The sequence below is a fragment of the Typopeltis vanoorti genome, chromosome 13 (assembly GCF_054136105.1).
Source record: "Typopeltis vanoorti isolate ZY-2024b chromosome 13, IOZ_Tvanoo_1.0, whole genome shotgun sequence".
Classification (NCBI taxonomy): domain Eukaryota; kingdom Metazoa; phylum Arthropoda; class Arachnida; order Uropygi; family Thelyphonidae; genus Typopeltis; species Typopeltis vanoorti.
Genome location: NC_143561.1, coordinates 57,524,483 through 57,550,347, shown reverse-complemented (window position 1 = coordinate 57,550,347; position 25,865 = coordinate 57,524,483). Strand labels below are relative to the sequence as shown.

Genomic DNA, 25,865 nt, shown 5'->3' with positions numbered 1-25,865 from the left:
AGGGATTACATCAGCCACTTTCCAAGTGATGGGAAAATAGTGAAACCTCAAGATTGCATTTATGATTATGGTCAGGAGCACTACAGTTTTTCGGGTCGGCAGCTTGATCACTTTATTTGTGATGCCATCTGGACCAGGAGCTTTTTTGTTCTTTAACTTTTTTATATCATATTTCAGCAGATAATGTGGGTGCAATATGGTCAACACCGGTATCAGGGAGGATTAATGAGTGTCTGACCTGTGTGTGAATTTTATACAAGTGATCGACGTCTAAATTTTCGTATGACGGTTTGCACTGCTCTTCTAAATTTTTTGCTATGGCTTCTGCCTTTGTCTTCTACGTCTGTGTGAACTGGTCAGAAAATTATAACGATACTTTAAGTCCTTAAAAGAACTGGCTTAAAGGGGCGAAGCAAGAATGCTTTTCATATTCCCCGTTGTCTGTAGAGGACAGTGTAGGGATGAGGTGTTATTGAGCTATTAAAGCTCTGATCATGGTAAGAGGGTAACAGCAATAGCCGAGCCTCAGTTAGAACTTCATTGGCTACTGTATAAGTAAAGCCATCTCTAAAAATAAGGACAATCCCTAGGCAACTGAATAGTGGCTGAAAGTCCGTCCAACTCAGCGTTGGCTCCACTCAGTGACGGGCTTCCCCACCACCGAGAAGAACCGCTCATATTCCAGGGAAAAGCATTCACCGACACAGCCCCTCACTGGGCCATGACGGAGAACACCCTCCCCATAGACTCAAAATGCACTCTCAGGCAAACTCCTCTCCCCTCAGAGGGAGCAAACCTAAGAGAGCGAAACTCAGCGGCCCAGAGGGTAACAGCAACAGCTGAGCCTCAGTTAGAACTTCTTTGGCTACAGCATTGCCATCCATTACCCTCCCAGAGTTACTCTTCATCGAGGGCCTATAACGATACTTAGTCCTTATAAGGACTGGCTTAAAGGGGCGAAGCAAGAATGCTTTTCATCTTCCCGGTTATCTGTAGAGGACAGTGTAGGGATAAGGTGTTATTGAGCTATTAAAGCTCTGATCGTGGCAGAAGGGTAACAGCAATAGCCGAGCCTCAGTTAGAATTTCATTGGCTACAGCATTGTCATCCATTACCCTCCAAGGGTATTAATCACCGCATCTCACGGTCAATCCTTGAAACTATAACGATCAAGAGACCAAGATTCTCTTGATCTCTATAACGATATAGAGATCAAGAGAACTTTAAGCCAGTCCTTTAAGGACTGGCTTAAAGGGGTGAAGCAAGAATGCTTTTCACTTCCCCGTTATCTGTAGAGGACAGTGTAGGAATAAGGTGTTATTGAGCTATTAAAGCTCTGATCATAGCAGGAAGGTAACAGTAATTACCGAGCCTCAGTTAGAACTTCATTGGTTACAGCATTGCCATCCCTTACCCTCCAAGGGTCTCTGTATTCTCTTCCTGATAACGATACTTATCCTTATCTTTATAAGGATAAGTATCTGGCTTAAAGGGGCGAAGCAAGAATGCTTTTCATCTTCCCCGTTATCTGTAGAGGACAGTGTAGGGATAAGGTGTTATTGAGCTATTAAAGCTCTGATCATGGTAGGAGAGTAACAGCAATAGCCGAGCCTCAGTTAAAACTTCATTGGCTATGGCATTGCCATCCAAGGGTATGATTAATCACCGCATCTCACGGTCGATTCTCCCCCCCCCCCCCCGATAACGATACTCGCAGGACGCAGGACATATATAGCGCAGAGGGTGAAGCTTGACGCTTTTCATATTCCCTGTTGTCTGTTCGGGAGCAGTGATGGGAAAGATTTGTGAGCTATTTTAGCTCGCCCTGAGTGGGCAGAAGTGGTTATTCGTCGTTGGGTGTTAGGATGGCTTTCGGTCTTTTATGTTTCCAGTAGTCATTACCGTCATAGTTTCCGGCTTGTTGTATCAGTTGGTTTGGATGGATAGATGTCGTCATAAAGAATTTTTCTGCTAGGGAGCGTAGTAGTGGATAGTGGAGAGTTGTAGGGGATATTTATGTCCCGGTGGATCTGGGCGTTCCTGATGAACCACGGGGCGTCCAGAATCATTCGCAGGCATTTGTTCTGTAGTCTTTGTAGCTTGAGGATGTTTGTCTTGGAGGTATGGTTCCAGGCTGGGGAGGCGTATATGACTGTGGGACGGATCACTGTCTTGTACAGTAGTATTTTATTTGTTGAGCTTAGTTTGCTGTCTGTTGATCAAGGGGTATAGCTGGGCGATAACCTTTGAAGCTTTGGTGCATGTGCTCTTGATGTGGCTGTTGAAGCATAATCGCTTATCGAGAAGTATTCCTAGGTATTTTGCTTCAGTTTTCCAGGGAATTTTAGAGTTGAACAGGGTGATGTCTCCTTTGGGGGGATGCTCGTCTTCTTGTGAAGCATATCGTTGTACTTTTCTGGGGGTTTAATTGTAGTCGCCAGTCTTTAAACCATTTTTCTAGATTCAGGATGGTTTCTTGTAGTTTTTTGGTGACGAGAAGTGGTTGACGAGATCTGTCTAGAATAGCCGTGTCATCAGCATAAAGGGCGATGGTGGATGTGAGAGGATTTTGAGGGATGTCTGCCATATAGATGTTGAACAGAATCGGGGCTAGCAGTGATCCTTGAGGAACTCCAGCGAGAATTTTCCGTTGGGTTGAGACTGTTTCATTGATTTTGACTTGCATCCTCCTGTTGGAGAGGTATGATTTGATCAGGTGTATAATGTTTAGTCCGATAACGATACTTATTTTGTCCTTATAAGGACTCGCTTAAAGGGGCGAAGCAATATCTCATCTTCTCATCTTCCTTATACCCTCTTTTACCTTGCGGTGTCGAGGGTCCATTGATCATCGGACCTCACTCCGTTTACAGGATAAGGTGGTCAGCCTTATGCCCCGGTATCCTATGGCCTGTAGTGTTGAGTTCTCAAGGCCAGTTTGCCTGCTTTGCGGAATGAAAAACCCCAGAATAAACTGGGGAAAAAACCCTGTTGTCCACGCCCAAGACTGGCTAACTTGGCTATGGCTGAGGAAGATCCTTCAGCTCCTCACGTCACCGACGGGAATCGAACCTAGGACACTCCTTCCCCAGGCATATGGTTGCGAAGCGCATAGCCACTAGGCTAACCGCGCGGACGCGAAGCAATATTGCTTTTCATATTCCCCGTTGTCTGTAGAGGACAGTGTAAGGATAAGGTGTTATTGAGCTATAAAGCTCTGATCATGGCAGGAGGGTAACAGCAATAGCAGAGCCTCAGTTAGAACTTCATTGGCTACAGCATTGCCATCCATTACCCTCCAAGGGTACCAATTTTAGTCGCCTCGTACGATATGCATTAGCTACATTGGTGCTATTCTTATCCCGGCAACCACACGGAGATTTTTTTTTTTTTTTTTTTTTAAAGTGAATAGTTAATTATAACGATTTCATAAAATATATAAAAAGGTGTCTTAATTGATTTTATATATAAAATTATTGTTTAAAATAATTAGAAAGGTTAATAATATTTCAATGTTTATTTATACTTACTAAGATATTGTATAAACGTTTTAAAAAATTATTTATAAAAAGGTATTTCAAATTGAGATCTGATTTAGAGAAAATTCAAAGTTTAGAATACACAATTTACCAAAAAAAAAAGTTCTGTTTTAAGATATTTATAATTGTGATTACTCAAGTGCTTAACACGTATTCAAAATTATGAATAATTCTGTGTATACTGTAAGAGTGATTTCACGAACTTTAGCTAGAGTGTCCTGGAATCCCATGCGTCCAATTCAATAAACCATCACAAATTTTGTTATGTGTAAAAAAATTAAAAAAAAAATAGCAAGGGGAGCTGTCTGTATAATCCCTGAACTAAAATATGTTAAAATATGTGCCAATGAATCTGTTTGAACGCTATAGTATTAAGCAAAATACGTCTGGATGTCTGGCAGTTGCTCTGCTGCTTGGGATCTAATAAGTTGCCGCGACTGTTACATTTTTCATTGGCCATGACTGAGTTGATCGGGTAGTATCTTCTACTTCGATGTACCGTTCACATTTCTTACTTTTGAAATAAACATATATAAATGACACTGATTTCTCCGCACACTTACTAACCATAGAAAAGGGATTTTAAAAAAATGGCGCCCGAATATCGTTCTTTCTAACTTGATATTTGTCAGCATTATTTCTTACCAGTATTAAAAAAAGCAACTGCTGTTTTTTGTCTCTCAAGTTTTGTCTCTCTCGAGGTTTATAATTTCCCATCGTGAGTAAAAAAAGTTCCTTCCGTGTAAAAAAAAAATAGTTTATTTTCTTTTGTTAATAATCAGCTACCATTTTCATGCGGAACATATCGTCTGTTAATCTGAACAAAGATTTTTAATTATTTTCTGAGTCAGTTACAAGAAGAAATTACTGTGAAAGTGACATCCGGCTTACCAAATAAGCTATTATAAAAGTTTTGTTTAATCGATTTCATATAGTGGAATGTGCTTTAGTTCCGGTCTCTCCAGCGAAAGAATTAATTTTAAGATTTAAAAACTATCCAAAGAAAACACTAAAAATGTCAGTGTCATTCAGAATACTTATTTATTTTTTTATTATTATTATTATTGCTTTACAAGCGTGCAGCTAAAATATGATCAACAGGGAAGTTTGAAAGCGTAAAAGTGTCAAGTGAATGTCAGGAAAAACAATTTTTCTCACATTGCATTACAGAGAAATAATCAAAATTTCACAGAGTTGTCTGAAACGACAGTCATTGACTCTGCGCATGCTCATTTGAAATCCTGTAGTTTTGATCCGGTGCTGCTTTTTCAATTATTGTTGCCAACATTTTGTTATTCTTTCAGCGAACATTAACAGAGCTGTTTCCGCAACAGCAACAAAAATAAATAAATAAATAAAATAAATAGAATGTGCGTGCCTAATGGTGAAGTGGAATATCTGAATTTCACGCATCATTACGTTTTATCCGCTTCTCCATTACATGCATCATCCAAATGTATTTAGTATTACGTGTTATTTTTTATAAATACAGCAATACTAAATACATTTGGATGACACTAGTAATTTAGTATACTGCAGTAATAGTTGTATCGATGCACGCTTTAATATTATTTCAGCTTTGTTGCAGCAAAGTCGTGGGCGCTTTACAATTTTTTATTTTATTTTATTATTATTATTTATTTTTTTTTTTTACATACAGTTATGAGTGGGAAGAGGAAATGTAACGAAGTTTGTGAAATCAAACTTAAACGGTTAACACTAACAAAAATTAAAAAGCGTCATGAAAAGGAGTATCGTATGTTAAAATAGCACGTGAGAAAGGATTCTCACTACATGAACATGCGACTTTTATAGGAAAAATAGACCATGCTTCTGATTTTCTTATGGTCGTCGATCCTAAAAACATTCAAATTCAGCAAGCATTGCAAAATGCTACTTGATTGGCAATTGACATTTATGTCTTTAGGGGTGAAGCAAGATGCTTTTCATATTCCCCGCTATCTGTTGTGGTTGCAGTGAAGGTAAAATTTATGAGCAGTTTGCTCGCCCTGAATGGGCATGGAGATTATGCATCACTAAAGGAGGCTAATATAGCTTTTGGTCTTCTATATTTGAATATGTCCGTTGGATCGTATGCTGCAGCTTGCTGAACCAAATCGTTGGGATGTGTGGACGTCTTTAGGAAAAACTTGGATGCTAAGGATTGTAGAAAAGAGAAAATATAGGGAATATTTGTGTCTCTATGGAGTTGATTGTTTCTAACATACCACGGGGCGTTTAGAATCATTCGCAAGCACTTGTTCTGCACTCGCTGTATTTTGATAATGTTAGCATTAGAGGTGTGGCTCCAGGCCGGAGAGGCATAGGTGATTATAGGACGAATCGTCATCTGGTATAGTTGCAATTTGATTCTGTTGCTGAGCTTGCTATTTCTATTAATTAGCTGATAGATCTGAGCTATGGCTTTAAATGCCTTTGTGCACGCAGATTTGATGTGTTGGTTGAAAGATAGCTTTTTGTCGAGAATTACACCCAGGTAATTTGTTTCTGTCTGCCAGGGAATTTTAGTATTGAATAGTAACACATCTCCTGCAGGAGACATCGGCCTTTTTGAGAAAAGAACGGCTGAGCTTTTCTGGGGGTTGACTTCCAATCTCCACTTGGAGAACCAACCCTCCACCTTTAGAAGGTTTTCTTGAAGCTTTCTGGTAATGAAATGGGGTCTGAGAGATCTGGTTAGTATTGCCGTATCGTCCGCATACAGGGCCAAAATGGAAGTCATCGGATCGTGCGGGATGTCTGACATGTATATAGAGAACAGCAATGGAGTCAGTAGAGATCCCTGCGGCACTCCAGCAAAGATGTGGCGTTGAGAGGATGTAGAACCGTTGATTTTTACTTGCATTGATCTATTCTAAAGATATGAATGGATTAAGTGAACCATTTTTAGTGAGGTACCCGCTGAGATAAGTTTGTGCAGGAGTCCAAAATGCCAGATTTTGTCAAATGCTTTGGATAAGTCTAGGAAAACAGCGCCTGTGCACTGGTGCCAGTTGTAGCTGGTGGTGATGTATTCCACAATTCTGTGGATTTGCTGGGTAGTACTATGGTGTTGCCTGAAACGAAACTGTTCTTTAGGGAGGATGTTTAGGTCATTTACTGAGGTTTGGAGTCGTGAGAGGATGACCTTCTCTGCAACCTTACCCAGATTTGAGATAAGACTGATTGGACGATAATTTTGCGGTAGGTGTGGGTCTTTGCCTGGCTTATGTATAGGAATTACGTCAGCCAGTTTCCAGGTGGAAGGAAAATAGTGAAATCTTAAAATTGCATTTATTATACTGGTCAGGTGCACTACTGCTTTTCGGGGCAGAAGTTTAATCACCCGAATAGTAATGCCGTCTGGCCCAGGAGTTTTTTTGTTCTTTAATTTTTTACTAATGTCATATAACTCAGCAGGTGATGTTGGTGCAATATGGTCTGTGCTGGAGATGGGAAGTTTGAGTGAGTGTCTGACCTTGCTGTGAATCTTATATATGTGGTTAAAGTCAAAGTTTCCATACGAAGGCCTGCATTGCTCCTCTAAGTTGTGTGCTATAACTTCTGCTTTGTCTACATCTGTGTGAGCAAGGCCCTGGTCAGAGAATATTGGGGGAAGGGATCTGTCTTTGTTTTTGATATTTTTCAGTAGTCTCCAGATGGAGTGATCAGTAGGAGAAATGGAGGATAACTTTTCATCCCATACTTGGTCTCTATGGGCTCTGAGTGCATCTCTTACTGCCCCATTTAATCTGTTTAGATTTATTTTATCTTGTGGCGCACACGTGTTACGGTATCTTTTCCTAGCTCTGTTTTTGTCTCTGATCAACTTCATGATGTCTTCAGGCAAACGATCTGGCTTGCGGACAGATTTGTAAGAGGAAGCTACCTTTATAGCAGAATTAATTAATTTGTTGTGTGAGATTTGTAACTGCAGTTTCTACTTCTTCTTTCGTGCGTATGTGAGGAACAGGTCCAATATAATCCTTCAGTGCTGCTGACTTGATAGTCCTTATAAGGACTGGCTTAAAGGGACGAAGCAAGAATGCTTTTCATCTTCCCCGTTATCTGTAGAGGACAGTGTAGGGATAAGGTGTTATTGAGCTAAGCTCTGATCGTGGCAGGAGGGTAACAGCAATAGCCGAGCCTCAGTTAAAACTTCATTGGCGATGTGTAAGTAAAGCCAACTCTAAAAATTCGGACGATCCCTAGGCCACTCAATCGTGGGCGAAAGACCGTCCATCTCAGCGGTGGCTCCACTCAGTGATGGCCTTCCACCCACACACCACCACCGAGCAGAACCGCTCATATTCCGAAGAAAATCATTCACCGACAAAGCCCCTCAGCGGGCCGCGCCGGAGAACACTTTCTCCGGAGACTCAAATTGCTCCTTTAAGGCAAAAAACCTTAAGAGAGCGAACTCAAAACTCTCGAATCTCTGCGCCCCAGCAGGTAACAGCAACAGCCGAGCCTCAGTTAAACTTCATTGGCTACAGCATTGTCATCCATTACCCTCCAAGGGCTTTCCACTGCTGACTTGATGTAACAAATTCTTAAAAATATAGAATAAATTGTAGATAATAAAAAAGGTGTTTCTATAAACTCTTTAAAAAATTTACAATTTTTTAAAGAAAAATTTGAACTTTTTTAAATTAAAGAATTATTATATTTGAAATTTTATTTATAATAAAATTTCTGAATGGCATTTAAGATTAAAAATGAAAAATGTAATCATCCGGAACATTACCACTCAAACTAATTAAATAAACATGAAGACAAATATTGCGGAAATTAATAATGTCAATGAATATGTTGAATTTGTTGATAAAAAAAATGCAAAATCCTTACGTAAATCAGTGTGGCTATAATAAAAAGGGAAAACAATAGGACTAAATTAATTGTATATATAATTTTATTTTGTAAGGAAAGTGACACTCCCATCGTTCTCTAGCTGGATTCCTCTACTTTGAGGAAGATCCACTCACTTTAATCTTTCCTATAAGGCCTTATCATGCAACTCTTTTTATTTTATGATTCTTATGCTATTAGAGTACTCCAGGGGCTATGGGATCTTTCCATTTATAGCCTATATCTATGTCCCCTTCAGTATACCCTATTCCTCCTATGAGTTTAAATTTGTAAGAAGGCTAGTTCAGAAGCCTTAAGGTAGCAGGCCTATCACTGGACTAAACATCGCCAGGCTAGTCACCTGACATGGAAAACATTAATCTACTTTTAAGCCAACAGAGAAATGTAATCGAAATGAATCTATGGAAAACGACCCTGGAATGAAAAAGGTAAAACGAAAATGGAAACGACAAAATATAATACGTATAGCAAACTAGAACGTAAGAGGAACAGCATGTAAAGAAATAGAATTAGACCAAACATTAAATGAACGAAATTTTCAAATAGCAGTAATCACTCCTAAACAAAAAAAGAAATTAACAGGAACCATGAGAACCGAAAATTTTAATGTAATATATAGTGGAGTTGACAAAGACCAAAGAGCACAAGCAGGGGTTATGATTTGGATTCATAATTCCTTTTCAAAACAATTAAAATATTATCAATTATGGAATGAACGAATAATAAAAGCTAGAATAAAAATAGATAGAGGTTATTTAACAATAATATCAGGATGTTATCAGAATGATATCAGGATTGTGGATTACTAATTATGAAGACAGATTGAGAATTTGTAGACTGCAGACACTAGCAAATAGGAGAAAGAGGGGTGATATGATTGAGATTCTATTTCTTTATATGCTATTCCTCTTACATTCCAGTTTTCTATACGTATTAAAACTTCTAAAGAGTTATACAGGATTTCAATTGATGGAATTTTTCAATTTATGTTTGGAAAGAACGAGAGGGCATCCTTGGAAGCTGAGAATGAAGGCCGCCAAGGGCGTGAGGGCTAGATTTTTCTCTCGGGGGGGGGGGGGGGGGGATGCGTGATTGGGAATAACTGCTTGTACTCACAACATCCAATTGCCATTGGATGTTGTGAGTGCAAGCAGTCTGAATGAATTCAAGAATAAGTATGATAGCTTTTGCGTGTAGTAAATGGCCTCCCTCGGTGAGTCTCTGACTCTCTGAAGGTATCTCTTAATTATAATAAAAACTCTTAATAATAATTAACTCCTATCTCAGTATCTCCCATATATATGGGAGATACTGAGATAGGAGTGTTGGTAGCTTGCTTCACCTTTGCAAGGAGTTGCCCGATGTTGTACCACTTTATCCCAGTCATGAAGATACTTTCAGGCGCAAACTTTCTTTGCACACACTTGGATAAAGATTAAAGTAAATTTATTATAGTCTGACCAAGTAAAAAATAAACTTTCAATAATAATAATAATAATAATAATAATAATAATAATAATAATATAGGAATAAATGAAGGCCCAAAAAAGTTTTTTCTAAAATTTATATAAAATAAGACCCAATGTATATAAGATTTTGAAATATTTAAGTACAGATAGTAAAGAAAATGTAAAATTAAACACCGAAATGAAATTAGAAGAATTTCTAAATTTCATTTCGATATATATTTTAAAAAAGATAACTGGCAAGCATTTTATGAAAATGAAAACGAAATAACTAAAGAAGAATTAGAAATCAGCCTGAAAGAAACAAGAAATGGAAATAACCTGGAGAAGATATGTTGGCTTAAGAATTATATAAATATGCAGGAATAAGGTTCAAAGAAAGACTCCTGTTATTTTTAAATAAAATCTATTCAACAAGTAACCCACCAATAGAATACAAAAAAGCATTTATTATTATTATTATTATTATTATTATTATTATTATTAAGAGAGACCTTCAGGGAGTCAGAGACTCATCGAGGGAGGCCACATACTACACACACACACCAGCTATCATACTTATTATTGAATTCATTCACACTGCTTGCACCCACAACATCCACTGGCAATCCATTCTAATCACATTTCTTGGCAGCCTTCATTCTCAGCTTCCAAGGATGCCCTCTCGTCCTTTCCCCACCCTCCATAAATTGAAAAATCCCATCAATTGAAATCTTGTATGACCCTTTCAGCAGTTTGTATGTCTCAATCATATCACTCCTATTTGCTAGTGTCTGCAATCTACAAATTCTCAACCTGTCTTCATAATCAGTATTCCACAATCCTGATATAATTTTTAACACTCGCCTTTGCACTCTCTCCAATATATCAGAATCACATCGGAAAGAAGACCACACCAGGAGACCAGACCTGCGCACAACAGTCCAAGTGAGGTCTTATCAAGGCCTTGTAATGAGGCAAAATAACATCCTTATCACCTTTACATGTGAACGTTTTTCAGCATTGCAGTTATTTTTTGACTTGTATTCGCAATCTTTGCTACATGGCCCCTGAACTTCAACTTCCTATCTATTAACACTCCAAGATCCCTAGCCTCGTCAGTTTCTTCTAGCCTAATCCCACCAATATAATACGACATTGGATAAGTAATCATGCCGAAGTGAATGCCTTTACATTTACTGACATTGAACTTACACCCATTTTCCCATGCCCACAATTCCAGCTTATTCAAATCATTCTGCAAAGATTGCATATCAGCAGCATTCCTGAATACCCTCCCTATCTTTGCATCATCAGCAAATAACTGTATGTCGCTTGTCAAATCCTTCCCAATATCATTAATGTACAGACTGAATAACAGTGGACCAAGCACTGATCCTTTTGGGTACACCACTTGTTACCATAAATTGTTACGTTGCAGACTCAGATCCCCCGTAATATTTTGATATCTATCAGTCAGCTATCCTCTTATCCATGCTAATGTTGTATAACCCAAACCCATTTTCTCCAATTTATGCAGCAGTCTGTCATGTTGTATTCTGTCAAAAGCCTCAGCAAAATCCAAAAGTATCCTGGTGTATCCATTCCCCTTGTCTAGTTCAATGGTAACATTGTTACAGAATGTAAGCAATTTGCTAAAACATGACCTTCCCTTAGTAAACCCATGTTATTCATTGCAAAGTAGAGATTCACTGTCAACCCATTTCTGAATGCGGGCCCTAACTAATTTTTCTAAAATCTTCACCACCACCACTCCTGAGATATTAATTGGTCGATAGTTTGATACATCGGTCTTTGCACCACCCTTGTGCAATGGAATTACCATACATTCCTTCCATTCCCGCAGAATCTTCCCTGATCTGAGACTCGTATTAAACATCCTGGTCAAAGGAATGATCAATTCAGCTGAACACTCTTTTAGCACACATGCTGATATTCCACCAGTCCCTATTGCTGAATTCTTATTCAGTTTGTGCAACAGCTCTAATACTTCGGCCTCAGACACCTGCGTTTCTTCATCTAGTGAAGAGGCAACAGTGAGCTCAATGTTGCGTTCACCAGGTGGATAGCTTTTAACGAAATGGACACTCATTAACTGAACAACCTCTTCTGCATCACTAACCCTCACTCCATCTGGATTTAGAAGAGTTATTCTTTCATATTCATTCTTTCTTTTACTTGCAGCATTCGATAGAATTCTTATGGGTTGTCTTTCGCACGCAGAGCCAGTTTCTTTTCATAATCAGACTTTGCTTTCCTTACAACAGTTGTGACTCTTCTAGCCTGCTGCTTATAACGTTCATAACGGACGTCATTCTTATGCAAACGGTATTCCTTCCACATCGTCCTTTTCTTACGAATCTCTTGCTTAATAAGATTACACATCCATTTGACTCCTACTCTATTTATTCTTCGAACTCTCGGGACACATTCTGATATCGCATCATTTAAGTATTGTTTAAATGCTTCATATACATTGTTGATATCCTTTCCATCCAGCAACCGATCCCATTCCACTGAAGTCGGTATACTCCTCAGTTGATCATAATTTCCTGCTTTGTAGTTCAGCATGTAACCTTTTCTGAATGGAACATTCATAAACTTAGTCACTTCCCAAGTGAGTACCGCATGATCACTGTCACCAACTGGAGGCAGAATAGTTAGGTCTTTAACTGAAATGCCCTCGGACACTATAATCAAATTTACTCTTTGACCTCGAGTTCCTTCTGTCACATGCTTCGTAAGGAAGTTGTCCCGCAACAGCTCAATAAATGCATTTTCATTATTCTCAAGATTCTTCTGCTACCCAGTCAATATTTGTATAATTAAAGTCTCCCATTATGATTATCTTTTCGCGCTCACCTTTTCTATTTGGTGATGCATTTCTTCATCACCAGCAACCGATCCACCAGGTCTGTAACAACACCCCACTCTGTAATTTGTCTTATTAGATTCCACCTCGCACCAGATGGCTCTAAACTCACTGTCACGTGAAATATTGTTAGTAGTATTACTACAATCATAGGTCTCAACTCTAACTGGATTTAAGTCATCCAATATCATTAGCAGCACGCCCCCCTCCTCTCCTATCCACTCTATCCTTCCTAAAAACACTGCACCCATGACACTCGATACCAGTTAATAGGTCTGATTCAGATATCTAGGTCTCACTAATTCCTACAATCTGAGGTCGCAACATATTGACTAAGGCAACGAACTCTACCCCTTTGTTTCTGATACTCCTAGCATTCATGTATAGACATAATAATCTACCCTCATGTTCTTTAGTATACCCTTGTTTGCAGTCTACCTGACCCAATTGGACAACTTGCAGATCTCTATTCTATACGATTGGTCCGAACCGGACGAACACAAACCCGAAATCGTTCTCACCTCGTCAACATTCCCATGTCAAATCCCATTCCCGTCATTAACATAGTTATATACCATTTTCGCTCTTACACTCACATTTGTGATCAATATCTTTAAAAAAGATAGTAGAGATGACCTTAAAATTATAGAGATATATTTTAAATTCCTCTATAAATATAATAATAAATAGTAAAATATATAGTAGAATTTTAAATAACAAACTAATAAAATATTCTGAAAACTTTATTTTAGAAGTACAGAATGGATTTAGAAAAGGACGATCATGTATAGACCCGGCCTTTTGCCTAAAATTAATAGTAGAGAAAAGAGGGGAATACAATTTAGAAACACATCTTACATTTATTGACTTTGAAAAGCATTTGAAAAGAAGCATTTTATTTAATATTAAAAGAAAGACAAATACCAAATAATATTCTGAAAGCTATCATAAGTATACATGAGAATAATCATCATCATCATCATAACACTGATTACGGGTATAGACCATATTGGTCTGTTCCGTTCTCATTATCCATCCAGTATCATTTTTTGAGGTCTACCCTGCCTTCTCTTTCCAATTAGCTTATATTTTAGTATTTGTTTAGGGTATCGAGTGTTGGCCATTCGATTTACATGTTCGATCCATTTTTGTTTATAATTGTTTAGTTTTTCTTCTTTGATTTTGTTTTTAGTTCTTTTAAAATGTCTTCGTTCCTTTATTGATCTAATAATGTGTATTTTGCACTTCTTCTCATAAATCTCATTTCACTTGTTTTTATTCTTTGTTTGTCTTGTTTGTTTATTGCCTAAATTTCACTGACATATAATAATGTGGGCACTGCTAAAGTATTGTATATTTTCAAGCGTGTTTCTTTTTGTACTATATTTGGGTTGAGTGTTCTATTTATCAGGCCTATAATCTGTAAAAATTTTGAAGTTTTTAATTTTATGTCTTTTTCTCCTTCATATGATATTTCACATCCAAGATAACTGAAAGTATTTATCTGTTCTATTATTTTATTATTAATAACTATTTTGCTTCTAACCGCAGTTTGTCCACAAAATGCCATTGTTTTAGTTTTATCAATGGAAATTTTCATTCCAAACTGTTCTATAATGTTTAAATTATATATTGCTCTTTGTAAATTGTCTTCCCTATCTAATATTATTACCTGATCATCTGCAAATAATAGCGTATTTATTTTGTTATTCCGGGAAATTTCTATACCTTGATTGTTTAAGGTGTTCACTGTATTAATATTCCATTAATGTAAATATTGAAAAGTGTTGGAGGCAGAGAGCATCCCTGTCTCTTACTCTTTGGTTGTTAGATTGTTTTTCAGATAACTTTTCATTTATTTTTTTATTTTTATTTCATTGTCTTTATATATATTCAATATTGCATGTAGTAAAATAGCAGGTATATTTATTCTTTGTAATATATCAAATAGTAATATATCTATAAACAAAAGATGAGTTTCCAAATTAAATTCTCTTCTGTTTTTCTATAAGTAGTTTTAAACAGAAAATTGCATCCATATATATTATTTTATTTAGGTTGTCCTTTAATTCTTTCATTGTTATCATATCATTTAAGGTATTTTGTAAGTTTCTGGTGTAATTATTTTTAATGCAAGTATGCTTAAAGGGGCGAAGCAAGAATGCTTTTCATCTTCCCCGTTATCTGTAGAGGACAGTGTAGGGATAAGGTGTTATTGAGCAATTCATGTTCTGATCATGGCAGGAGGGTAACAGCAATAGCCGAGCCTCAGTTAGAGCTTCACTGGCTACAGCATTGCCATCCATTACCCTCCAAGGGTATTGGATTGAATGAATCAGTCACCGCATCTCACGGTCGATTGATTTATTCCTATCTTCATTTCGCCCCTTATAGTCCTTATAAGGACTGGCTTAAAGGGGCGAAGCAAGAATGCTTTTCATCTTAACCGTTATCTGTAGAGGACAGTGTAGGGATAAGGTGTTATTGAGCAATTAAAGCTCTGATCATGGTAGGAGGGTAACAGCAATAGCCGAGCCTCAGTTAGAGCTTCACTGGCTAGCATTGCCGTCCATTACCCTCCAAGGGTATTGGATTGAATGAATCAGTCCATTTTCTATGTCATTTTCTAGATATGATACAAATTTTTCCCAGCTTTCTCTGTGTCTCTTTCTGGTTTCTCTTTTGACTATTGCTCGTCTTTTTTTTTTTTTTATATTCAATTTCATCTTTTTGTTTTTTGCTACTTAACCTTCTTTTAAAAGCCAACTTTTTATTTTCAATTATTGTTTTTATTTCATTGTCCCATATATGTAATTTTTTATTTTTATGATATTTTTTGTGTGTTCCTAGACTTTCATATGCTGCTGATGCGATAATTTCTTTTATATTATTCCATTCTTTCTCAATGTCTTCATTTTCTTCTATTTTTTCTAAGTAGTTATTAATCCTCTGTTCGTATAAATTTCTTATACTTGAATCATTTAGTAGTCTTACTTTGTATTTAGATTTTGTTTCTCTAGTTTGTTTATTTTTTGTAGCCAGTTTGGTGGAAATCTTAGTTTTGCTTGTACTAAATAGTGATGTGTGTCAATTTCTAGCCCTCTTCTAACTTTAACGTCTAGGAAGAGGTTGCTGCTTTTTCATTTACTATAAAGTAGTCTGTTATTGATTTTTTTTCTCTTGCACACCACGTATATTTATGTATAGTTTTATGTTTGTAAAATGCATTCATTATTTTTAAATTATTATATATTGTATAATCAATGAGTCGCTTTCCATTTTTGTTTACTGTTGGTTCTCCAAATTTTTGTATATTATTGTTAATTTTTTTCATTCCTATTCTGGCATTAAGATCTCCGGCTATAATTATATGGTCTGTTTTATTTAATTTTTCATATATTCCTTGCAACTCTTTGTAAAAGTAATCATTTTCTTCTTCTTTTCCTTCTTCAGAGGCATACACTCCAACACTGCTAAATTTTCTTTATTTAATTTTAATTGCACTTCTAATATTCTTTCATTCCAGTATAATGAGTCATTTTTGCTTTAATTTATTTATGGATTCAAATCATTACACCAGCTTTTGTATGCATTTGTTTGTCCATTCCAATATATATGATATTGTAGTTAGCTGTTTCTTTTGTTCCTTTAAGTTTCTTGTTTGTTTCTGTAAGAACTGCAATTTCTATATTTTCGTCATTTAAAATTTTATCTAATTCTTTTCTTTATGTGCTATGCTTCTAATGTTCCATGTAGCATATTTCACGACGTTTTTCTTTTTCCAGAGTTTCTTAACCTTTTCCAGTTTGCGGTTGTTTCCAATGTTTTCTGTCCAGTTTTGATTTCGTTGAGACTTGAAAGTAATGTGTGTTTCCTTATGTGAAGTGACTAATCAGGTCAAGTGAGAATAATCAAATACAAATAAGATTAAATTATGAACTATCATATACGAGAGAGATAAACCAAGGAGTCCGACAGGGATGTCCCCTTTCAGCAACTCTTTTTAATATTTCAATATTGAGTTATATTTTTGTTTTATACATTATTATTTCATTTAGATAAATGAATTAATAATAAAATGGAACAAAAATTTCCATCAAGGTACTAAACTTTCTCCTACTGTGAACTTAAACATTCTCCTTTTTTGCTGGTGATCAAATAATAATTACAAATTCTGAAGATAACTTTCAGAAAGATATTTTAAATTTAAATGAAACAGCCAAAGATTTTGGAGTGCTAATATCAACAGAAAAAAAAAAAAAAAAAAAAAACGATGGCCTTTAAAAGACAAGATCCAGCAAGAACTAAAATAGTAATAGATAACAAGATTTTAGAACAGGTGAATTCATTTAACTACCTAGGATGTATGGTCACATATGAAAATGAAAAAGATAGAAACCTAAAAATTGCGAGATATTTAAAAAATATATTTAAAAATAACAGGTGTAATTAACTCTGTGTTTAAACCGAACCTAGTTCAAAAACAAACCAGGCTAAAAGTATACAATACATTAGCCCTACCGGTCTTAATGTATGGAAGCGAAATCTGGACAATAAAACAAAAAGACAAACAAAGATTAACAACAGCAGAAATGAAGTTTATGAGAAAAACTGCAAAGTATACTGTATTTGATCACAAAAGAAACGAAGAAATGATGAAAGAATTAAACCAAGAATCAGTAATAGAAAAAAATTAAAAAATATAAACATAAATGGATGGAACACGTTCAAAGAATGAAAACAGAAAGATTACCAAAACAAGCCTTAAAGTACAAGCCATTAGGAAAAAGAAAACCAGGACGTCCTCTTAAACGATTCAACGATGACTTCTAAGGCCGAAACAGGCCATGCTAGGCCTAAATCCTTGATACGCATGATGATGATCAAATTTTGTTGAGTGAGTTATGTTTTTCAGTTATTGAGTTATAATTATTTTATATAAGCCGATATACTGCATTCATTATAACAAATCGGTGTGCTTTAACAATGGAATGTTGAAATACATTCTCCCTTATACATATTCTTGTGTACATATACTGTTAAAATAACATCAATTATGTTACTAATAACGATTTTTTAAGTTCTTTTTAAAGTTGCTTGAAGATTTTTATTTGCTATGTTGTGTGGATTTTAATGGATATATTTTAAAATAAGAAGTGCTAGAATCGTTTTACATAGTTTCTGCAATTGAGAAAAAGGTGGGAAACAGTTAAGTGATAACCTTTGGCATTTTAAAAATATTTAACGGGTAAGACATAAATGTCTTCTAAATCCTAATCCTGTAAATTTACTGGTTTTTTTTTTTGTTGTTGTTGTTTGTTTTTTTAAGATAAAATAGCATGGGATAATCAACATTCGTAATGAATGCTATAAAACCCGAAGTCAGTGTAGGGTTAAAAAAAAAAAAGAAAGAAAGAAAAGACCGAAAATCCGATCCATATTATTGATAATGCTTTTAAACTTTTCTTTATATCCACAGCATTGCGTAATCACATATTTATAGGATCATCAGTATAGAAACACTGATTTTTTTTTCACAAATCTGCGATATTATTGTAGGACTGATCTAATAAAGTCTATAGTTTTAAAGAAACTAAAGAAATTTTTGCATTATTTTTAAATTAAATATCTTAATTTTTTTTTAAAAAAAAATGATGAAAATAAATAATTCATTGAGAACATTGACTTTTATTTTTTTATTAATAAAAATTACTTTTATATATACAGTTCTTCATTAGACACCAATACTAACTTAAATTACATTGTACTAAAAACGTTTGCATTTGACTAGTGGGGGAATCAATCGACCGTGAGATGCAGTGATTGATTCATTTAATCCAATACCCTAGGAGGGTAATGGATGGCAATGCTGTACCAATGAAGTTTAACTGAGGTTCGGCTGTTGCTGTTACCCCCTTGGGTGATGAGATTCGAGAGTTTTTGAGTTCGCTCTTTTAAGGTTTTTGCCTTAAGGGAGCAATTTGAGTCTCCGGGGAGAGTGTTCTCCGGCACGGCCCGCTGAGGGGCTTTGTCGGTGAATTATTTTCCTCGGAATTTGAGCGGTTCGGCTCGGTGGTGGCGTGTGGGTGGAGCCAACGCTGAGATGGACGGTCTTTCGCCCACGATTGAGTGGCCTAGGGATCGTCCGAATTTTTAGAGACGGCTTTACCTTTAAATATGGCAATACCCTTGGAGGGTAATGGATGGCAATGCTGTAGCCAATGAAGTTCTAACTCATATGAGCCTCATTAGTTCTAACTAATGAGGCTCGGCTATTGCTGTTACCCTCCTCCATGATCAGAGCTGTAATTGCTCAATAACACCTTATCCCTACACTGTCCTCTACAGATGACGGGGAAGATGAAAAGCATTCTTGTTTCGCCCCTCTAAGCCAGTCCTTATAAGGACTAAGAAGAAATCCCCATTCCCGTGTGGTGGCCGGGATAAGAATAGCCCCAATGTAGCTCATGCATGTCGTACGAGGCGACTAAAATAGGTATCTAGGGAGGGTAATGGATGGCAATGATGTAACCAATGAAGTTCTAACTGAGAATCGGCTATTGCTGTTACCCCTCCTGCCATGATCAGAGCTTGATATAGCTCAATAATACCCTATCCTTACACTGCCCTCTACAGACAACAGGGAATATGAAAAGCATTCTTGCTTCGCCCCTTTAAGCCAGTCCTTATAAGGCTTTGTAGAATGTCATCTTGCATTCTTTGAACCGTAGTTATAGTTTCTCGAAGGATGCGGTTAAAAGGATGTTTCATTAACACACACTCTGCAAGACTATTTGCAGTACTGTATTTATTACGTATAATTTAATTCTACTTATTATTAGTGCTTTTTACATTTCTGACAAACCAAATTATATACTTTTTTTGTACAGTATTAACAGATTACATCTAACCGCATAGTCATGGATTGCAAAATCCTAGCCTAATGGTACAAAATCTTTTCTTCATCTGCAGACGTTTCTCAATACAGTATCTGTATCCGACTTTCTTTTTATGGTATGCACACGGCACTGATCATCTCGTCTTAGCAGACCAGGAAATTGAAACTGGTTTTACTTTTAATTAATCAGCTCGATAACTTGTATACAATTTCCCCATGTAAGCCCACCAACTTCTCTACAACTTTACCCTTCAGTGTATTAACAATCGTCTTGAAATCTGATCCCTAAAGGTGTTCCCTTCTTTCCAATTCACTTGTCATTATACATTTGATCGAGTGCGTCTCGATTTGCTTGGTTTTCCAGTTGGTTTCTCTGTGCTTACTATCTGTTTCTTTCTTTTTCTTTCTTTCTTTTTTTTTTAATGACATTCATATTGCTAATCATGTTTTTAAATTGTATTACTACTTATCATTTAGTTTTTTTAACATATATTTTATACTTTTGATTATTATTCCATATTTATATACATTTAATAACAATAAGTATAAAGTATATACGTTAAGGTTGTATGTCTGGTTTGCAATTTTGTGTACATCTTCATATGCCTTTAGAAGATCGCATCAATATAGCCATCTGAAGTAAGAAGGCAAAGCATACTTCATATCTGTAATACATAGAGCCTTGTATAGATTGATCTTTAGATGTTATTAAGTTAACAGCATATTTCGGCATAGTTGATTCTTAGCTCGGTTTATTATTATTATTATTAATTCACATAATTGATACACAGTCAAAGCAAGATTTAAACAGCAATTTTATTGGTGATTGAGAACAATTCAGATTCTACCCAAGAATCTAAGAATAGTCTGTCAGGTAGCGTCGTAAAATATGGACTGTTCTAAGTAACTATTTTTTGTAGGTCATATGGGGTCACTTCGTTGATGTTTAATTGCTGTAAATATTTGGATAGCTTCTTTGAAATTGCGCCAAGTGCACCGAGAACTATTGGGATGACTTTGATGTGTTTAAGCCACAGTTGGCCAACTTCGATTGCATTATTATTATTATTATTATTATTATTATTATTATTATTATTATTATTATTATTATTATTATTATTATATAAAAAAACCTCCTATATCACGGTATCTGCGAATCCCTACTCAGATACGTATAACAGTCTATACAAACACATCAAACAGCCACCTAACAAAATTAGAAATATTACATAAGAAATTATTATATTTACTGCTATTTTGCCTGCTCCTGTTTAGGAGTGCCCCTGTTTATATGTCACTGGCTTTTTTACTCACGCAATTTACATAAGAGAATTGCGTCAACAATGATTTGGACACCTTATACGCAACAACCAATATCCGACAAGCACATGGCGATACACAGAATCCTGAGCATTAAAAACCTGAAACACTACATAACATTAATAAGGAATTACTTCAACATCACTTATTGAAACAACAGAGACACATATCGTGTAACACGACCTACAACAACTCTCTACATCCCTACACCCTTCAACAACTCATACGGTTCTTTTGTGAGATCACATCAGATACCCACGCAACTCAACAATCTACCAAGAAATTTGAAACACGTAGATAACTACAGAACAGTAAACACGAACTCTGGAAAATATACCAACAAAGTTAAAATACCATTAACACTAACATACTCATCACAAATCACCAGCATCCAATGCCTACATCCCATATATACACAGTAACAACATAAATAGTGAAGGCTAATCCCACTCTCTTCATAAAAGCTAACCCAAGCTTCAAAGTAGGTGGGATAAATCTGCCTCATTCATCTACACGTAATCCTTATAATCAATGACTGTAGATTATGTAGCAAAACAGTCAGTAAGGAGTATAATAATAATAAAGATATTGATATTGAAAAAAAATTATGTACATTTATATTTTAAAAAATCGCAGTACTCTACATTTAGTACTGAACAGGAAATGTAATATTATACTTTATTGTATATATGTAAATACTTTGCATGATGATAAATAAATAAATGTTATTACACTTAAAAAAAAAGAAATTATTTCATTATTCAAAAATTCCGTGTAATCTTCATTGTTAAAATTAGAACACGTTGTTGTAATTATAGATGCAAAAAATATTGTTATCAAAATTTTAATTGAAATGCAATGTAGAAAATGAAGCACATATGCAGCACTTAGTGCTGAATTTTGTAAAAATTACAAGTTGGAAAGTCACTGAAGACGATTATTGTAATTTGTGTAAATATTTTAGAAATCAATAAATCAATATAATCGATTATTATTATTATTATTATTATTATTATTATTATTATTATTATTATTATTATTATTATTATCGGTCACGGACAGGATAGTCTGAAGCATCTATGATGTGTGCGTGCTCGGAGGAGCTTTCAAACTTAGGAAGTGAAATGAGGAGGGGGTCTGTGAGAAACAAAGCAGGATTTATTTATTTATTTTATTAATATTTTTTCTTTTTTTTTTCATGGAAACTAACCAGGTTTCGTTCACCAGACTCTCGCGATACTACACTTTAGTTTCAAAACTCTCTGAGAAATAAGAAAAAGAAAAAGGAAATAAGTCATCCAATTTAAAATTCATCTGAACCACTAAACTATCAGGATAGAGAACTTGCATTTGAAACCTTCAAGTTCTAGACGAAATATGAAAATGTTGTATTTTAGCAGCGCAAAGTTTGTCGAATGAGAAGGAGAAAGGAATAAGATTTAAGATTTGAGGTTAGTGGACGGAAAGAAAAATAAGAAAAAAAATGCTCTTGGAAAAAATTGAGAATCCAATAAAAATTATTACTATTAATAATTGTCTACCAGGTGGCGCCAAACTCAATATTTTTAAAATATTGAACAAGCATCGAGTAAAATTTTTTTTACTCGATGGCTATTTTCAATGTAATTAATGGATAAAGGCCATACTCCATAGTTTTCTTTTTATTATCTTTTCTTTATTTATATTTTCTCTGAGTTTTCTTTTCTTTATCATTGGCTATAGTTTTCTTTTTGTTTATTTTATTATTATTATTATTATTATTATTATTATTATTATTATTATTATTATTATTATTATTAAGAGAGACACCACCAGGGAGTCAGGAACTCATCGAGGGAGGCCACATACCACACGCAAAAACTATCATACTTATTTTTGAATTCATTCACACTCACAATATCGAATGGCAATCCATTCCAATCACGCACCACCTCTGACATGAAAATCTAGCCCTCACACCCTTCTTGGTGGCTTTCATTCTTAGCTTCCAAGGATGCCCTCTTGTCCTATCCCCACCCTCCATGAATTGCAAAATTCCATCAGTTGAAATCCTCTATGATCCTTTCATAAGTTTGTGTGTCTCAATTATATCATCCCTTTTCTCCTGTTTGCTAGTGTCTGCATTAAAATTCTCAACCTGTCTTCATAATCAGTATTCCACAATCCTCATATCATTTTTAACACTCTCCTTTATACTCCCTCCAATATCAGAATCACAACGGAAACTTCGACTATTCTGTGCTGGTCTCCTGGTTTCCGTTGTGAGATCTTATCAAGGCCTTGTAAAGAGGCAAAATAACATCCTTATCTTTACATGTGAACGTTCGTATCAGCATTGCAATTATCTTTGAGTTGTATTTGTAGTCTTTGCTGCATGCCCCCCCCCCTAAACTTCAATTTCCTATCTATTAACACTCCAAGATTCCTAGCCTCATCAGTTTCTTCTAGCCTAATCCCACTAATATAATACGACATTGGATATCTAATCATGCCGAAGTGAATGACTTTACATTTACTGACATTGAACTGACACCCATTTTCTCATGCCCATAATTCCAGTCTATTCAAATCATTCTGCAAAGACTGCATATCAGCAGCAATCCTGATTACCCTACTTATCTTTGCTTCATCAGCAAATAACTGTAGTCGCTTGTCAAATCCTGCCCAATATCATTAATATACAGACTCAATAACAGTGGACCAAGGACTGATCCTTGTGGTACACCACTGGTTACCTTAAACCTGCCGGTTAAGTTAATTATAAATTTGAGCATAATGTAATATAGTTCTTGTAGGAAACTGTAGTATTTTCTTTATTCTGATTAATTAATTCAAAAAAAATCGATTGATGATGCGAATGCCTAAAATATGCAATTGTTACGATTCATTGTTAATTCACGTGTTATCATTTTTATATTTCAGGTTGCTATCACGTGACTTGTATCGAAGCCCGGCTACCATCTCCAGCACCACCAGAGAGTGATCCAGATCCGGAAACTCTAACATCCCACAGTTGTCAACTGTACCTACAGCACTTGGACATGACAGATTGTCAAGGACTGGAGGATGCGAATCTTAAGGTGATTGTAAGAAACTGTCCCCGTCTTACACATCTCTATCTAAGACGTTGCGTTCACATCACAGACATTGGAGTCAAATTCGTAGCTAGTTACTGCATGATGCTGCGGGAATTTAGCGTCAGTGACTGCACTCAAGTGACCGATTTCGGCATGTACGAACTAGCAAAACTCGGACCAAACCTGCGGTACCTTAGCGTGGCCAAATGCGACCAAATATCCGATGCTGGCATCAAACAGATCGCCCGTCACTGTTATAAACTGCGGTATTTGAACGTGAGGGGTTGCGAAGCCGTATCGGACGACAGTATGGAAGTTCTAGCCCGTAGCTGTCCTCGCTTAAGGGCGTTGGATATCGGGAAGTGTGACGTCACCGACCAAGGACTTAAATTACTTTCGGAACACTGTCCGAATCTTAAAAAACTTAGCGTGAAATCTTGTGAAATGATTACCGACCGAGGCATTCATGCCATTGCATATTATTGTCGTGGTTTACAGCAACTTAACATTCAGTACTGTCTACTCACCATCGAGGGTTACCGAAGTGTAAAGAAATATTGCAAGCGGTGTATTATTGAGCATACAAACCCTGGTTTTTTTTAATTGGAATTGAAGCAGAACAGGTTTGTACATAACACCAAGACCTTTGATTCGAGTGTGCTTATGTTTGTGTGTATATAATTATACCAAACGGTCTCTACTTTTTGTATAAATTCCTATACTTTGATAGTGATATTGACTGTGATGGAGTGACAATTGCAGTTCATATTCGTCCAAATGGAAGTCTACCATATAAGTCTTGTCATTGTTGGATCAATTGTTGCACGTGTAGCGTGCTGCGTGTTGGATCAATTGTTACAGATATTGTTACAATTGTTATGATTGTACATAGAATATTTTGCTACATAGTTCATGACAGAAAATAAATGCTTTTTTTTTCTTCCAATTTTGGCTCTCTTTCGTTGCGTAGCTTCGTTTGGAATTTTTATATTGAAATATTCTTAACAAAATTAAATGCCAAGTAAAATTATTTTTAAATGAACGAAAATTGTTGATTTATGTAGTTTTGTTTCCTATTTAATTTAATTGTTTCCTATTTAATTTACAATTTTTGTAATTTACAAAAATTGTAAATTTACAAAATTTACAATTTTGTAAATATTTTTTACTCCAAGTAAAAAAAAAAAATTACTTCAATATGGGGGCGCTTTAATCTCAGATTGCTTTGTATTTGCTTACGTTCTTTATGACGTCACTTTTCATGACAAAAAAATGAATGTTTCACATAGTTCTAAAAACACTAAAATGTGACACTACAAAGTCATTTATTATTATTGTTATTATTATTATTTTTTCGCAAAAGACCAAATAAATAGAATACATTTCCCACACTTTATTTCTGATCTGTCTTTGGTTCCATAAAGCTACTTTCTTATTAGCACGCTTGCAAAAAAACCGTATAGTACTTTTTTCCCCGCTATTATCAAGTATTATCTTTGTTTATCAACCATCCAATAACATAATAGTGAGTGACACATTCTAAAGATAAACAATGAAATTGTAATTACATATCAAAAGGAAATGGTTGGAGGGAAAAAAGAAGTCGATTGCATTAAAATCCTGTCACACGCAATGCACATAAAAATATCAAACTATCGTGATTTTCTGCAATCAGTAATTACACTGTAATAGGAAATTTTTTTCTTCTATTCCTGTTCTGTCGCCTACGTTTAAAGTATTTTAATTAATTTTATTTTGGCTTTGAAATAAATCATTTATCCAAGTGTTGTGTTAATGCTGACACCGTGGAAACAAAACTTTCAT

At 35.6% G+C, this 25,865-nt stretch overlaps 1 protein-coding gene across 4 annotated transcripts in view; it reads left to right on the top strand.

The window, feature by feature from the left end:
- The window catches only part of LOC150100184 (uncharacterized), a 251,258-nt gene extending 226,277 nt beyond the window's left edge, over positions 1-24,981 (top strand). For all 4 annotated transcript variants that reach the window (XM_090403025.1, XM_090403023.1, XM_090403024.1 and 1 more), the window contains exon 3: positions 23,887-24,981. In XM_090403025.1, the coding sequence (XP_090259151.1) occupies positions 23,887-24,644 (758 nt within the window). In that variant the 3' untranslated portion in view covers positions 24,645-24,981. The remainder of the gene's footprint in view (positions 1-23,886) is intronic.
- The last annotated feature ends 884 nt before the right edge of the window (positions 24,982-25,865 follow it).